The 17377-nt window shown below is 44.9% G+C and overlaps 1 protein-coding gene across 21 annotated transcripts in view; it reads right to left on the reverse strand.

Annotated features, from left to right (window-relative positions):
- Positions 1-858: 858 nt before the first annotated feature.
- The window catches only part of LOC109890761 (chromodomain-helicase-DNA-binding protein 6), a 94962-nt gene continuing 78443 nt past the window's right edge, over positions 859-17377 (reverse strand). For 16 of the 21 annotated variants that reach the window (XM_031824679.1, XM_031824672.1, XM_031824668.1 and 13 more), the window contains 10 exons: positions 16888-17173; positions 16236-16444; positions 13151-15157; positions 11318-11469; positions 10359-10577; positions 9668-10216; positions 8429-8617; positions 8017-8160; positions 5688-5792; positions 2761-5489 (listed from right to left, as the gene is read on the reverse strand). In XM_031824679.1, the coding sequence (XP_031680539.1) occupies positions 4455-5489; positions 5688-5792; positions 8017-8160; positions 8429-8617; positions 9668-10216; positions 10359-10577; positions 11318-11469; positions 13151-15157; positions 16236-16444; positions 16888-17173 (4895 nt within the window). In that variant the 3' untranslated portion in view covers positions 2761-4454. Of the gene's footprint in view, positions 5490-5687; positions 5828-8016; positions 8192-8428; positions 8618-9667; positions 10217-10358; positions 10578-11317; positions 11470-13150; positions 15158-16235; positions 16445-16887; positions 17174-17377 lie in introns of those variants that run through there. The other 5 variants (XR_004209973.1, XM_031824664.1, XM_031824683.1 and 2 more) reach the window with 5 other exon arrangements.

Raw genomic sequence — 17377 nt, forward strand, 5'->3', positions numbered from 1 at the left:
CCATGTGGAGAGCATAAGCTGGGAAGTTTAAGTTCTTCAGTCAGTTTCCTTTTGATTGCTAGCAATAGCATAAATTAGTTTAACAGTTATCTGACAGAAGTTATTGATGATGTGAGTTTCTGTGCCTCTGCCTCCCCACACACTGTTTTCACCATATCAATTACAGCTGGTAATATCGATCTCTGCTATAATGTGGTTTCATAGCGTAGTGGGCCTAGCCATTCACCGAGGGAATGATTCCAGTGCAACGGTCAAGTGACTCCTTTTCCCGTGATCTAAGGGAATGTCTGGTTGAAATTCATCTTTCAGATTTGAATAACTATCATTTAGATTTTTAAGGTTAACCACATAACGATTGAGATAAAGCCAATATTATATTTTTTTGTCTTTCCTGTTCACTTGTAGCAGACAAAGGAAAAGTAGCTCTGCCTGTTGTCCGTGAGAATTTTTTGTGAAGTGTCCGAGTGTTGGGTTACGGTTGCTAAGCTTTGATTGGACAATCACTGTTCAGGAACGGAGATTAGCAAAGGGTAAATTAAGTAGTTTACTGTGATTGTTTTCAATTAAATGCAGTGCATTCGTAACCTAACCATTATGAAACTTCCATTTGATAAAATAAGCCATTAAAATGTTTTATGACCAAATTCAACACCGACCTCCATAGAAAAATTCCTCACCTCAGCTTATTTTCGTGGACAGATTTTGGACTGAGGAAAACATCTTGCATCGCCTTTTCCTCTCTGGTTTAACTAGTAGCTAGCAGATGGTTGATCATATGGGCAATGCCTACTCCCGAGCTTCGCGCTTAAACTAGCTGCTGCTAGCAGTATGTTGAGAAATGAATACCCCTTCACTTGATGAAAGTTGAAAGTAATCTTTTATTGTACAATAAAAGATCACATACCATGTTCTGAGTTATGTGATTGGTCCACAAGGGAATATTGGAGCTAGTTTAACAATTATTTTTTATCCGCAACTCTGTTAATGTAGCTTACATCAGCCAGTACTTTTCTTTTGAAGCATGTTTCCACCCACGGTGCACTTTGTTCAATGTAGCTTTACAGTAAACCCATTTAGTGAACACTGGCTTTGACTGTATGAGCTGAAAACGAAGGTCCTAATCTGTCAATGGTCCTTATGCAAGCAGCTGTTGAACAGAAACTTGAAGCATGCATGCAGACACACACAGAGTGGTCTGCCATCTCTACAACTTGGATTGTGGCAATTTTCAGGGCCTATATAACCAGCATGTCCAGGCATGCAATCACAACACACATAGCATGGCATTGGAAAGCCAGAGCCTGCATCTTTCCTCTGACATGCAAATACATAACAGAATTGATGAATAGGGCCTGGCGCCTAGTGTCTGACCTGACTGCAGAAATAGGTTATAGTACAATTCAGTCCAAAGTTCAAAGATACAATTGACCCCATCCCAATGACCCACAATCTATGGCACATGTTAAGTGCGTTATACCTTTTCAGGAAAAGTTATAACATTTATGTATTTTAAACTATTCTTGCCACAAGTGATGGCAAAAAAGATACAACAAACATTCTAAAATGTGAAAAGGGCCAGCAAGCCTTAGAAGTGTGATTGTCGTCCCTCTGAACCCTTTAACGTTACACACCAGGCATAAACATGAAAATGCTTAGACAAGACTTGTACAATAAATACATATGAGATACATGACTTGAAATCAATCTGACCGTTCCATAAATTACCAAAGACTAAATTAAAAGAAAACACAGTAAAATGATTTCATGAAATGAAGACTGAATAAATATGAATTGACCTTCAACTGTAGTCACATACTGCACCAATTAGTTGTTTTTCAAGTTTTCACATACAAGCAAAGTAATAGAAAATTGGTATGGGCTGGTGTCTTGAGATCTAATAATCTACTTTATATTACTCAGCCAATGGTAGTGGAATATTGGATCCAACATGCAGAATAGGTCTACAATTGGATGAGCATTTTTTTAACATCACATCCACTTCAGTTGTATACATACCGTGCACCATTGATGTGTGTACGAAAACTGAACGCCTGTTAAGTGAATATAAGCATGTGAAAAGCTTGTTGTTTGAGTGAAACAAGGGGACCCTCAGACATGACCAATCAGGAATTGCATGGCACCCTTCACATTGATTACATTAGACATGATTGGAATAGGTTCAGGGATGTTTCTGCACTAGTACTTCAGCCTAGATGTAATAAATTATGTAAATAAGTGGAAAAATATCAAACCAAATCTCAGAGGCACTGATGAGAAAACAGTAATAATTCATTGTTCTCCATTGTGCTTTGGAAGATTGTTTGAGTCACTTCATGGAGTAAGTGAATTGGACCATAAAGATAACTTTGAAGAAAATCTTTCAATCACTGCAGTGACTGATACCAGCAAATGTCCAAATGCTGGTTTTGCACATTACCAAAGTATGTACGCATACAACTGAAGGGGCATTTAAAACAAACTAAACAAAATTATTTTGATATATAACTTCCAATATGGAGATGTAACAAAACATCTATATATCTATCTATAGATATCTATATATATATCTATATATATATCTATATATATATATATATATATATAAAACACTAGCTAAATAAGGCATTTTACTTTTAATATAATCAACTAAGTTTAAAGAAAAATGTCATATTTGGTGAAAGTTTGGCAAAACAAATGAATTTTATAGTCACAAGTTGTGACAAGGCAACAATAACATGTCTTCCAACAAAGAAAGATGAAGCTAGAGCAAGAGATAGAAATACAGCTCTAGAACAAAACGTCACCCATGGGACAGGTTGTGCAAGTGTGCGCATGCATGTACACATACACAAATAAAAGCTTAATAGACAGAATACAGGTAAACATTCACCAAAAGGACACTTTTCTAATATGATTTTTTTTTTCACAAACAAAAAGATAGGTCAAGTTGTAACACTTAGAAGCCAAGTCTAAAACATATACCCCAAAAAACAAACCCTGTTGTAAAATGGAGAATAAAATCAGCGTTTGCATCCATTTAGTGTAGTACATTATGTTAAATACAATAAACACTGGTACTGATTTTGCCATTTCCCCCCAATGTCAAGGGACATAATGGAGAAAACAAAAAATGTGGTGTGCATGTAAACAAAAGGAACAGCAACATACAGCTAAATAGATTGACATTTTTTAACATTCTGAGTATGACCTAGTCTACAGGAGGTTTAAATGCTTATTGAAGAAAAGGAGAGCACGAAGCCTTTAAAACAACGAGGCACTCTGCCACTGCTTTACATACAGTATCTGTGATCAAACAACTAACTTTTCCCTAACACTGGAAAGGCGGATGGGAATGGACATATTATATTTATATTTTGCACATCCCCCACCACCCCTTTCTCTTAATGAAGTACTCTCTGTGTGCTTGTCCCTCACCAGTGAGGCACTGGCGCTCTCAACAGAGCCCTCTGTGACAGACTGTCTATGGTACCTCTTCACTGCTCCCACACTGACACAGATGATCACATCCCAAAGTGAGATTATATATTTTAAAGCATTATCGAAACTCAGGATTAGTCTTTGCCTTTTTTTTTTTTTGAGTGGCTGTCGTACTGAATAAATGTTCTCTCGATTGGTTATACTAGCATCATTGTTTTCTCTAAATCTGTAAAACGCAGTGTTGTTTGTCTATTTTCCCTTTAAAAATGTTTAACATAGCAGTAACAAAACAAACAAAATAGGGATGGACAAAAGCTGTCCAATTCAGAACTTCTTAGCAGCAGTTATGCTACCTTGCATGCATTGATATAACAAGTATTATATTGAAAACATTTTAAAGGACCTTCAAATAAAATTGCTATTCGTTTTAGGCTTTCGGGACATTAAACAACTTTAATGGGATATTCACATTCCTTAACACCATCAAGGAAACTGAGGGGACAGTAATCACTAAACGGCTACATTGTTCTTGGTTGTGATCATTAGGCACCAAATGGATAAAAAAACAGACTGAAAAAGGGTGGGACTACATTTTCATTTTCCATTGAAACCGTTTGACAATGTTCTCCATTGCATGCCCTAATGAACACAACCCACAATCTTTATCCTCTTCAGTCAAACAGGCTCCCGGCTTTACCTTTTTGCAACCAGGACATACCAGGCTTCTAAATGATGTAGCAGACCGTCAAGGATGCTTGAATTGTTATAACCATGTAACAACATTGAGTAATTCCTCCCTTCGCAAGTGTGTGTTTGCATCTCTTTCATGAAGTTCTTGAATGGAGCATGTGTGGGCATATATAGTATAATATAATCACAAATTTGCTACAGGGCAGATCCATAAAAAATAAGTGGATAATAAAAGTATTTACATAAAAATTAAGGTACTTACACACCACAAACTTAAAACTGTTGCACAGTAAGAAAGAGGTGGGAGAAGAAGTATATTGTGAAGTCTACTCTGCCCCCCTTGACACGCTCTCCTCCTCAGGCAGTTTTTCCTCCTCCATCAAGCTAATCTCCATCGTTCCTCTCTCCTCTTCAACGCTCTTCTTGGAGTTTACCTCTGGAGGATCATGGGAGTCGTGTCCCGTGCCCTCCTCCTGAATGCTGTCCTCCGTCTGCTCCCTGTCCTCCGGCCCAGCCTGGTCAGCCGTGCTCTCCCCAGTCTGGCCATCACTGTGTTTTTTCGGAGGCCCACTGTGGCTGCCTGCCTCCACCACCACCACCACCACCCCTTCCTCCCTTGTTCTTTTCTTCTTCATCTTTGGGCTGCTGGAGGAGTCTGCAGGCGGCATGCCTGGCAGCGCCATGACGCCCCCGTGCGGGAGGAACATGTGAGGGTACAGCAGACCATGGGACATTCCCGGAATGAGGAAAGGGTTGAAGGCCTGGTGGCTGCCACTGCTGGTCGCTGTGGTGGTGGTGATGGCCGCAATGCTGTGGCTGCCCATCGCGCCTTGCTGCTTTTCCTCCCTCTTTCTCTCTGTGCCAGACTGAATGCCGGAGCCCTCGGCCCCTGTGCTCGAAGATGCCTGGCCGGGGCCTCGAGAGGGGCTACTGGCCGCTGAGGAGGAGGCCGCAGTGGTGGTAACTGCAGCCGTGGAGGAGGTGGAAGCGGAGCAGGTGGGCGGCAAACCCATCAGCCCCTGAACACTGAACATGTGGGGGGCGCCGTGTACGCCGTGGAGCATCATAGGCAGCATGCTCAGACCATTCTTTGCATCTTCACCGGTGGACACAGCAAAGCCATGGGGGAATCCCATCAAGCCTGTGAGTGGGATGCCCTGGACATTGCGGAGGTTCTGGAGGCTGACCAGGTCCATGCTGCCGATCAGGCCGCCGTTCATACAGAGCGGGCCCATGGGAGACTCGGAGAGGAGGGGCTTGGGCATCTCGCTACGGGGACGACGGCCCCGGCGGCGGGGCCCCGGGTCGCGGCACACGGGCTCAGTGAGGATGCGGGTGAACTTGCCCTCAGGAAGAAAACCCTGGAAACACAAGGCATTAGCTTAAGGAAAATGCAGGGATGGTTTTGAAGGACATCTGTAATCTGTGAGGCAGTAGGTTCTGACAACTGCACTATTCAAGATGAGTAAACGTCTAATTAAAAATGGAAACATTCTAATGAAACTATTTGATGGGGCATTTATGTGGATATGAGAGACTGAAAATGCCATGCTACTCACAGAGTGTTTCACTACATCTGCCCAGTCAGGTGCCACGCAGTACTCAGTATTTGCATCCAGCCATCGTGAAAGCTCCTTGATTGCTGGAGCCATAGCACCCCCAAGCTACAGCACAGAAGAATTACAGCCCTCAATGAGTTCTTGTACACACACACACACACACACACACATAGCATAAATATAAATGATGCATTTGTGTATAATTCAGGCAAACATTACATGTAATGCAAAATGTGTTAGGCTATGTCTTAAAGAAGTGTATTCAATCAATGAGAAAGGGGCACAGTTGGGTGGGGAGAAGCATCTTCATTCACCTGTTAACCATGGGCAAAGAAATGCTAGGTTTTTAAACATTTGGCGAAATAATTAAGCGAATATTGTAATTGTAAGTACAAATAAAAAGCACTTTGTCATATAATAACTTTTCATTTACCCAATAAAAAAATTGAACTTCCATGCGTTTCCATCCCATTTTTTGCTTCTTTTCTTAAAGAGGGTGGATCAGCTTAATATTGCAGAAAGAATGTTGCTTCCAATGTAATTGTCTGCATCATTTCCAATCCCCCATATTTTTGGGGTAAATATATATATCCATACACGCATGCATATATATACACATACCTATATAGACATACATACTATTTTAAAGAATATACCTTTATTATTATTCCCCGCAAACCCTAATAAACACTTCTGCTTCTACCTTCAATCCATACATCTTATACACATTCTACAGACACAGTCTACTTTACAATAGTTCTCTCTTGTTTGTTCTTAGTCCTTCCTCTATTTCTGATGTCCATCCAGTTTGATTTCTATTTGTAACTATGCTTTTTCACAAAAGTTACGAACCTATATATATTCTACAGATCCCGTATGCTTTACATTGTTCATCTTGTTATTAGTCCCACCCTTCAGCTCCATTCAACACCTCCCATCTGTCTCTCAACATCATCCATTTCGGATTTCTACTTGCCATATATTTTTCAACTGTGCTGTGATGCTTCACAAAAGAATTGAACCTTCCTATTCTCATTGCTTCTACAGATTGTAAAATAAAAATAAACATTTTTACTAAAATAATTATAAAATTATTGATTGACTATGGCTTTTCAAATCACCCAGTATTGCTATCTGTAGTGTTAGTTCCATCCCATTTTTACCTCTGTCGATGCTTTTGTCACAAAAATGATTGGGTTAAACAGCAAATACCCACTCGGGCATGGTGTAGCCAACAACTCACAGACAGCGTACAGTAGGTGAGATTATTGATAAGAACAAGATTTATTTGTCAGCTGGGATTCATGGTCAAATTGCTGCAAAGAAACCACTACTAAAAGACACCAATAATAAGAAGAGACTTGCTTGGGCCAAGAAACACGAACAATGTACATCGGTGGAAATGTCATTTGGTCTGATGAGTCCAAATTTGAGATTTTTGGTTCCAACCGCAGTGTCTTTCTGACATAGAGTAGGTGAACTCCGCATGTGTGGTTCCCACCGTGAAGCATGGAGGAGGAGGTGTGATGTTGTGGGGGTGCTTTGCTGGTAACACCATCAGTGATTAGTTTAGAATTCAAGGCACAGTTAACCAGCATGGCTACCACAGCATTCTGCAGCAATACATCTAGTTTACGCTTAGTGGGACTATCATTTGTTTTTCAACAGGACAATGTCCCTACACACCTCCAGGCTGTATAAGGGCTATTTGACCAAGGAGGAAAGTGATGGAGTGCTGCATCAGATGACCTGTCATGCACAATCACCCGACCTCAACCCAATTGAGATGGATTGGGATGAGGTGGACCGCAGAGTGAAGGAAAAGCAGCCAAGTGCTCAGCATATGTGGGAACTCCTTCAAGACTGTTGGAAAAGCATTCCAAGTGAAGATGGTTGAGAGAAATACCAAAAGTGTGTAAAGGTGTCATCAATGCAAAGGGTGGCTACTTTGAAGAATGTCAAATATATTTTGATTTGCTTAACAGTTTTTTGGTTACTACATGATTCCATATGTGTTATTTCATAGTTTGGATGTCTTCACTATTATTCTACAATGTATAAAATAGTAAAAATAAAGAAAAAACCCTTGAATGAGTAGGCGTGTCTAAACTTTTGACTGGTACTGTATCTATTTCACCGACCCACAAAATTATCCACCAATCAAACATATTTTGTTTACAAAAATAGAAAAGTTTCCCCACAATTTGCTGTTTCCATCAGGTACAGTACTCTCATAAAAATGGTGGGATGGAAACATGGTTAATGTCAGTGATGTTATGTGTGCTTGTGCATCAGTGTTCGGTGTGTGCGTTTGAGTCAAAATAGTTACCCTGCGGCCAGTGCTCCTGTGGACCACTGGCACCCTCTCCTCCCCTGTTAGGGAGTTGACATCCAACTTGGTGGGGTCTTTACAGCGATGCCGCCTCTGCTTGGGCCGCTCCACAAAGCTGTGCAGAATCGCTGAGCCAGGAGACTGAAACCCCAGATTTGGCAAGAAAAGCACACTACTCCAAATGATATTCACTTACTTTAAAACGTACTATAAAACCAAACTATAAAACCAGTTGGTGAGTTGAACCATTCGTAACAGAAATGTTCTCAAAGTTCACAAGTTTTTCAGAAATCCCAGTTTCCTCCTGCTTATTCCCTTTTGAATCCAGGAATCATCCAACTGGGATTTCACTAAAGTAAAGGGAATTTGAAGAATGGATAAGATGAATGTGCATGGAGAATCAACTCACCGGTGCGAAAGTGGGCACCTCCATGCTACAGTTGGGATTCTGTCGCAGCCATTCCATCAAGCCATTGTTGGCAGCCTCTCTGTCGATGGCCACCACCTCTGACAGGGTGGGGGTGGAGGTTCCCGGGGGGCGCTCAGGTGGGGAGGAGGTGGACGACACTGCAGAATGGCTGGTGACTTCTACCCTGCCCTGTAGAGGAAAAAAACACAGGGAAACAAATAGATGTATTTGATTCCCAACTCAACTCTAGTATGAAGTGCTTGTGATTAGTGTTGCACAGTATAACAAAACTCGATACTAGAGCGATACTAGAACATGAAAAACTGCTTGTTACTTTCAGTACTTCTGTCAAATGTGTCTCACGTCGTGTACTGATTGAGAGGACCAAGTCTGTCTATCATTGCAGCTGATGTCCCGTACCTCATGCCTGCACCACTTACTCATTGCTAGAGCAGTGTGTCTAGGCAGCACCATGTTAGCTCTCCACTTAAGCTGCACAGAAGTTAACACACTTGAATCATTTTGAAACTAAAGATATCGATAGCTTCCAGCTTTGTAGAATAACTTTCTATGCAAGTCACAGCTGAACTGACAACCATTCACAATCCTAATACTATGTGATATAAAAAATATAAAAACACAAAATATGCTGATTTCAAAACTTGTCAACAAAAATGTAATGAACTCACAACGATCTCTCACTCACGTCCAAAGATACTGTAGCAACCCTGACTTATAAGCTGTGCTTTTGTAGCACAGTCGATTTCCGCAGGGCTAACGGCAAGAATGTTGAGGGTTCTTGCCGGATTCCCTGCCTGTTTCATTACATTGGTGTCAGAAGTGAAACTTTGAAACTCAAAAGATGCCCAACGATTGAACAGAGCAATCGCTGAGGTTATCTGTCTGGATTAAATGCCATTCTGTGACTATGGCTAATACGCCTTTTCTGCCATGGTATCGTTTTGGTATCAAGTATTGTGATGGTATTGAGTTTCGGGATACTAAAACTGGTATCGTGACAACACTACTAGTGATACACTATCGTACAACCTTTATTGCAAATTAATTGCCTCCAAGCACCAAACCACAAGAGTCAACTGTATTGTCCTTCCCCCTGAACTTGGTAGGGGGACAGGTCCACAGTAATTATCATCAAAACCAGGTGGTGCAGAAAACTAGTACCATTAAGCTGGCTCTTTTTTTGTTCACAAAACCAAAATAAGTTTTGACTTGACAAACCTGTTTTTCCTGCACATGCATTCCTCTGCTCTTGACAAACCCGATGTCAACCGCCTCCACGTTTCTCCGTCTGCCTCTCCTCCGGCGCATGATTGCATCGTCACACCTCAGGTTGCCATTGACAATTTGGCCGGTGACGGGGTGGATGAGACCTGCCTGCAGGATCCCGGCCATGTCCTTCCCCACTGAACCCTGCATGGCGCTCATGGCAGGCAGTTTTCGGGCAACGGGGTGGACCTGGTGACTCATGTGGCCTACAGTGGCTGCCGCGTCGCCCCCAATGCCCAGATCCCCGGCCTTGGAGAGGTCCATGGCCGCCTCCTGCCAGCCGTTGAGCAGCAGCGCCCCACCTCTGTTCGACACAGTTACAGGCATATTCTCCCCTGTGTGGCACTGCTTACTGAGCACCTCTGCCTTGTATTCAAATGCACGCCTACCCCGCTTTAGTTCAGGCAAATAGGGCGGCGCCACCAGCCTCTCCTGCAAGAGAGGCAAGGATGTCAACTTCCAGCCTCCCTGGCTGCATTCCCCGGCATCTCTTGACTTGTACTGAACAGGATGGAAATGGAAGAATGGAAAAATATTAATGAATACCGACAATAGACTGGCGAATATCCACAAAAACGTCACAAAAGAAGGATTTCAACAACGATGGTTACGAAGGGACAGAAGATGAACATGGGCTAGTCACCTTGGGAAGGCGGGTTACAGGAGGGGCTGGGATGTGGAAGTTAAGGCTCTGGGAAGGCTGTACCCTGGCTGAAATGAAGCCAGCCCTCTGGTGCACAATGTTAGGCACACAGGTGTTTGCCAGAGAGCTAGGGGAGTCATACTGCTGGCTGGAGGAGGGCCACTTCCCCTTCAAGATGGCGTGACAGATGCTGTCCAGGCGGTTGATGATCACCCGATCCTGCAACGGAAAGGAGCACAAAAAAGTACCACGCATTATTCCCCTGGATCCCAGTATATGGCCTAGCTGCAAAGTCAAAATTGGCTATATCGTGAAAATGTACACTACATTATCATAGGTATGTGGACACGTGCTCATCGAACTTCTCATTACAAAACCCTGGGCATTAACATGGAGGTGGTCCCCACTTTGCTGCTAGAACATCCTCCATTCTTCTGGGAAGGTTTTCTGGGAAGGCTCTTGTGGCTGAATGGAAGCATTAGTTAGGTCGGGAACTGATGTTGGGCGATTAGGCCTGGCTCAGTCGGCGTTCCAATTCATCCCAAAGGTGTTCGATGGGGTTGAGGTCAGGGCTCTGTACAGGTCAGTCAAGTTATTCCACACCGATCTCGACAAACCATTTATGTATGGACCTTGGTTTGGGCACGGGGGCATTGTCATGCTGAAACAGGAAAGGGCCTTCCCTAAACTGTTGCCACAAAGCTAGATGCACAGAATTGTCTAGAATGTCATTGCATGCTGTAGCGTTAACACTTCCCTTCACTGGAAGGAAGGGGCCTAGCCCAAACCATGAATAACAGCCCCAGACCATGATTCTTCATCCACCAAACTTTACAGTTGGCACTATACATTTGGGCAGGTTGCGTTCTCCAGGCATCCGCCAAACCTAGATTCGTCCATCAAACTGCCAGATGGTTCACCCGATCCTGCAACGGAAAGGAGCACAAAATGTACCATACCTTTGGCCACTCGGAGAAGGAGTAGAGGGCTTTTTCCTGCAGCAGCTGGGCGATGGTGGGCTCCCGCGCGTCCTGCAGACTGTCAGGCATCTCACACATGGACATGGGGACGGCAAACTGTGCCACCTCCACATAGCTGTCCACTACAGAGACTGTGGAGAGAGACAGTGACTCAGTGCACAACACAAGATCTCAACTACAGGGCATCTGGAGAAGGTGGTAGAAAGGTCATTTTCAATGCTACATGTTTGAAGCCCGCTAAAACCAAAAGCCACAGCAATTTTTTTGCATATTTTTTTTTCTGTTATATGAGTCCATCTTAACAGCGGTCTACCTGTAGGCTACCTAGAGTTTTTTTTTTACATATACATACAGTACCCATCAAAAGTCTGAACACACCTACTCATTCAAAGGGTTCTCTTTATTTTTGCTATTTTCTACATTGCAGACATCAACTATGAAATAACACATATGGAATCATGTAGTAACCAAAAAAGTTAAACAAATAAAAATATATTTGAGATTCTTCAAAGCAGCCACCCTTTGCCTTGATGAATACTCTTGGCATTCTCTCAACCAGCTTCATGAGGTAGTCACCTGGAATGCATTTCAATTAACAGGTGTGCCTTGTTAAAAGTAAATTTGTGGAATTTCTTTCCTTCTTAATGTGTTTGAGTGTCATTTGTGTTGTGACAAGGTAGGGGTGGTATACAGAAGATAACCCTATTTGGTTAAAGACTAAGTCCATATTTTGGCAAGAACAGCTCAAATAACCAAAGAGAAACAGTCCATCATTACTTTAAGACATGAAGGTCAGTCAATGCTCAAAAATGTCAAGAACTTTAAAAGTTTCTTCAAGTGCAGTCCCAAAAACCAAAAAGCGCTATGATGAAACTGGCTCTCATGAAGACCGCCACAGGACAGGATATGTTCATTAGAATAACAGCACCTCAGATTGCAGCCCAATTAGGCCTCCATGGTCGATTTGCTGCAAAGAAATCACTACTAAACGACACCAATAAGAAGAGACTTGCGGCCAAGATACACGAGCAAAGGACATTAGACAAGTGTAAATCTGTCCTTTGGTATGATGAGTCCAAATTTGATATTTTTGGTTCCAACCGCCGTGTCTTTGTGAGACGCACATGGGGTTCCCACCGTGAAGGTGTGATGGTGCTTTGCTGGTGAATGTCAGTGATTTGTTTAGAATTCAAGGCACACTTAACCAGCATGGCTACCACAGCATTCTGCAGCGGTACGCCATCCCATCTGGTTTGGGCTTAGTGGGTCTATCATTTGTTTTCAGGACAATGACCCGACACACCTCCGGGCTGTGTAAGGGCTATTTGACCAAGAAGGAGAGTGATGAACTGCTGCAGCAGATGACCTGGCCTCCACAATCACCCGACCTCAAACCAATTGAGATGGTTTGGGATGAGTTGGACCACAGAGTGACGGAAAAGCAGCCAACAAGTACACAGCATACGTGGGAACTCCTTCAAGACTGTTGGAAAAGAATACCAGGGGAAGCTGGTTGAGAGAATGCCAAGAGTGTGCAAAGCTGTCATCAAGGCGAAGGGTAGCTACTTTGAGGAATCTAAAATACATTTGATTTGTTTAACACTTTTTTGGTTACTACATGATTCCATGTGTTATTTCATAGTTTTGATGTCTTCAACACTATTCTACAATGTAGATAAATAAAGAAAAACCCTTGAATGAGAAGGTGTGTCCAAACCTGGTACTGTGTGTGGACGGGACGGGACAGACAGACCCTTATTTTTGTCCAGTTCATATCACTATTTTGGATGCATGTAAAACTAACTTCATTACCTGGAGTTTGGGGCCTCTCCTCCTTGATCTTGTCCTTTACTTCCAGCAGCACCTCTGTCTGCTCCAGTTTGGGCGTGAGGACAGTGCTGTCAGGCTCCAGTATGTCTGACTTGCTCTCAGAGCTCTCTGGGTCCAGAGGGAACTCAAGTTTGATCTTTGACACTCCAGCCACACGTGGGGACAGTGGCGGCTCAGGCTGGGGCCTGGGGACTGAGGAGGATGGGGGCAGAGTATATGTAGCGTCAACAGTGGGGAGTGTGTGTTCGCTTAAAGTGCTCTCTGCTTCGGCAGGCCCCTCGAAGGCCGCTTCTGGTTCTACGTCGTACTGCTCCAATGGCCCTGTGAATGGTCCTTCTGGTGTTTTGTCTTTACCGAAGTCTTCCAGAGGACCATCCACTGGGTCCTCCTCCTGGGAATCCATGGGCGATATCTCCAAGGGTTCTTCAGCCTGTCCCTCTAGAAGCCCCTCCTCCACTAGCCCTAAGGGCATGTCCCTTTCTAAAGTCTCTTCTCCTGGCCTCTCTAGAGCCACCTGACATGACTCCACTGGAGAGCCCATTCCCATCCCATAGCAGGGCTCCTCTTGGAGAGTGTCCTCGCATGGTATACATGAGGTGTCCAGGCCCTGCTCCAGCCCCACCAGACTAGGACTGTCCACAGACATCTCCTCTTTGTCAAACTCAAAGGACACATCCCTCTCTGCCTCCCTCTCTTCGGGGCTGGGCACGTGGGCGACAGTGTCAGAGTCACTCAACTTCTCCTCTGGCTGCTCGACATCACCCTGGTTGTGGTGGTGGGGGTGCAAGGTCATATGGGACAGCGACAGGTGCGGAGGGGGGGTGTAGGAAGGAAGGGGGCTGGCAGAGAGGTTTGTGTGCTCTGCAGCAGGCTCTTCTTCGCTCACGTCAATGTTCTTGAACAGCATGAAACTGGAGGGCAGCGGCTCCCCTGGGTCGCTCCGGGATGAGGGTATACCTAGGCAGTCGTCAAGCACTTCCCCTGCTCCGTCCTCCCTTCCCCCATCTCCTGGCTGCTCCTCTGTGTCCAGGAACTCTGTATCAAGGGCTGGTGCCCCCAGGATGGGGTCGGCCTCGTTGAACATGCCCACGACATCTGCTGTGCCTGTGTGGTCAGTGCTCTCCCAGGGCGCCTGCAGCTCCTGTTCCAGCTCCAGCAAGGGGGCCAAAAGACCATTCTCTTCCGAGGAGCCCACCAGCACGTCGCTGCGCAGCTTGCCTGAGATGATCGGGTCCATGTCGGCCGACTGCTCGCTGGTCAGCTCCCCCTGCACACCATACGAGTTGAGCATGCTCTGGCCGCCCTGAGCTGAGTTGAAGGGGAACCCGTTGAAGGCCTCCTTGGTAGACTTGCCATGGAGGGAATCTGAGGCCAGGCCCTCATGCTGCAGTGATGCCAGTTCCAATGACTCATCCAGAGGGGGGCAAACCAGGAAGCCCTCCCTTGGCCCAGACACCATACCTAGGCTGCCACCGGGGCCCATGCCCACTATTTCTGGCGGGTGACCGTGGACGTTCGGGTGAGAATGGAAGTGGATCGAAGAGGAGGGGATGGCTTGGTGACTGTACTCCGGCGGTTGGGGAGAGTGGCATTGGCCGAGGCCTGTCTCATAGATGCAGCAGGGGTGGTGGTGCGGTGAGGGGGCCATGCCTGCGTGGTGCACACTGGGTTGGTAGCCCTGGTGATTCTCCTTCTGGACGTAGTTGCGGTGGGCCTCCAGAAAAGATAGCTGCGGGTCGTTAAGGATGTAGTAGTCAGTGCGGCAGAGGCCGTGGCGGGCCGCTCCAATCAGGAGGTCGCGGTCGTGCTTGCCACACTCCCACCACACAGGCAGGTAGAGGCTGGGCCGACACAGCTGCAGCCGCGGGCACAGCAGTGGGTGGCGCAGCACCTGCTCCCTGACCTTGCGCAGCAGCTCGATGCGGTAGAGGGTACGTGCTGCTCGCTCCTCTGTGATGGGCTCCACAAACAGGTTGTGGTCCAGAGGCCCTGACAGACAGATGGACGGCTTACTTTCGTATAAACAGTATAATTAAAATCACACCATTGCAATGTCACTACTACAGTATAAATAATACTAATCATGTCAAATCTACCACCATGCTTTTCAAAGCACAGCTAAAATAAGCTAAATAGTGAACTATCCCTTTAAGACACATTCCTTTGGCAGAGACGATTGTTAAAGGCTGAGTAAGTCGTTTTAGAAGGATGCAGGACGCATTACTAATCAACAACAGTTGCAAATCCCAATAAAAATACATCACGTAATTACTTTCCTTGCTTTGTCTAACTACACTATCTTGAATACAGTAGATACATTTTGTGGTTCAGAGTGCAGTATTTATTTAGTTTAATTTAAAAAAGTACGCAAGCAAGTTTCTCACTGGCTTTAGTCAGAGGGAGCAAGTGGCAAGTGCAGGGTGGTTGCCAAGAAACACGTGCCACGTTTGGCCAGGATAGGCAGTCATTGTAAAATAAATATTTGTTCTTAATTAACTGGCTTGCCTAGTTAAATAAAAGGTTTAAAAAAAGCCCATTTCCAGTTTGCTTAATTTTTTGTGCAGTGCGAACCCAACTGAGACCAGGTACACTTGTCATTATCCCCACACCATTAGACTACTGCAACAACATAAACCCTCACATTGATGCCATAAAAGAGAGAATGTGTGTAGTTTCTGGATATTGATTAGCGATGGTCAAGGACGCACAGAAATTCCAAAGTGTGGAGTTTTTAGTTCAGATTATTTGTTTATAATATAGGTGATCATACACTTCGGAGGCAGGCCCACCCACTGGGGAACCAGTCCCAGCCAACCAGAATTGAGTTTTTCCCCACAAAAGACCTTAATTACAAACAGAAATACTCCTCAGCACTTTACATGTTGCATTTATATTTTTGTTCAGTGTACATTATGGCATTCCCTAGGGTGACAAATTCTGGTAACTTTCCAAAAATTCTGAGGTTATCCAGAAATCCTGGTTGGAGGATTCCTAATTTCCGGTTATTCCCTTCTTATTGCACCTTTAAGGGCAAGCTCTCTTGCTTTGCCTCCTGTTGAGTCGTTACCTTCGTCCTTCCTGGGGGTCAATCTGCAGGCGGTGCGGCACATGGACACAAAGCTACTGAAGTATCTCTCCAGGCTCTCGTCGGTCTTCCTCTCCAACCGGGCAAAGGAGCGGAAAGGACTCCAGTCGAATGCTTTCTTCTCCGGGTCGTACACCACACCGAACGACGACACGGTGCGGTAGAAATCTGCTTGCTCACGCCGTGTCCACCTGCTCACAAAAACACAGGCCTACCATTAACCTTTGATCAGGGGGGCATGCACTGACTGACTCACTGACTGCAGTACACGGAAGCCACAAGTCAGTTGTGGGTATCATACACAAAAGCAGTCTGGTTCCAGTAAATCATTTCCCCATTGAAGTCAAATATCTTAATCCAAATGTTACATTAGGTCTTTGACATGCACCATCTCTTAGGGGCATAGACAATGAACCAGTCCAATTCCTCCACTAGCCTCTTGAAGGATATGTTTTGTGAAAGGTAAATAGTGATAGTTCCACCTAGCTTATTGGAGAGCTAGCAGGAGACATCCTCGTATTGATATAACCATGCCTTACATATCGGAGAACATAGAGGGGGGGGAAGGAGCTCGGAACCGAAAGGGAACGGGACCGAGCAGCACATAACGTAGGGGATCAATGGCATCACCCACCTTTGCTCTGACATCATCACCCACCTTCTCTGCCACTCCAGGAAGAGAGGGTCAGGTTCGGCGGCGGCCACCGTGCAACGCCTAATCTCCTCCCCCAGCTGCCAGGACATCGTCCCCAGCCCTTCAGGTAGCAGGAAGTCGTGGCGCCGCATGAAGCGCTGGTAGGCCGTGATGAGGCGACGTAGCCTGGCCGTAAGGGCAGGGCCGGCCGGCCACAGAGGGCGACCCTTTAGCTCCATGCCCTCCTGGCCAAAGGTCTCCTGGACCATCTCCACTAAGAGTGTGTCTGCAAAGTAACAGCATCAGATCTATGCTTGTTAATCATATGCTTTTTATGACAAATTCTTACAATTAGGTGAAAAAATTATTTTGGACAAAATTACATTACCTTCCTCGTAGAATAACCCACAGGAACACTTGCAGAAAATGAACTAGGTGGAACTTGGGAGTTGGCAAAACCACTATAATCTTATGCACTCACAGATTCTCT

This window comes from Oncorhynchus kisutch, linkage group LG5 (assembly GCF_002021735.2).
Source record: "Oncorhynchus kisutch isolate 150728-3 linkage group LG5, Okis_V2, whole genome shotgun sequence".
NCBI lineage: Eukaryota > Metazoa > Chordata > Actinopteri > Salmoniformes > Salmonidae > Oncorhynchus > Oncorhynchus kisutch.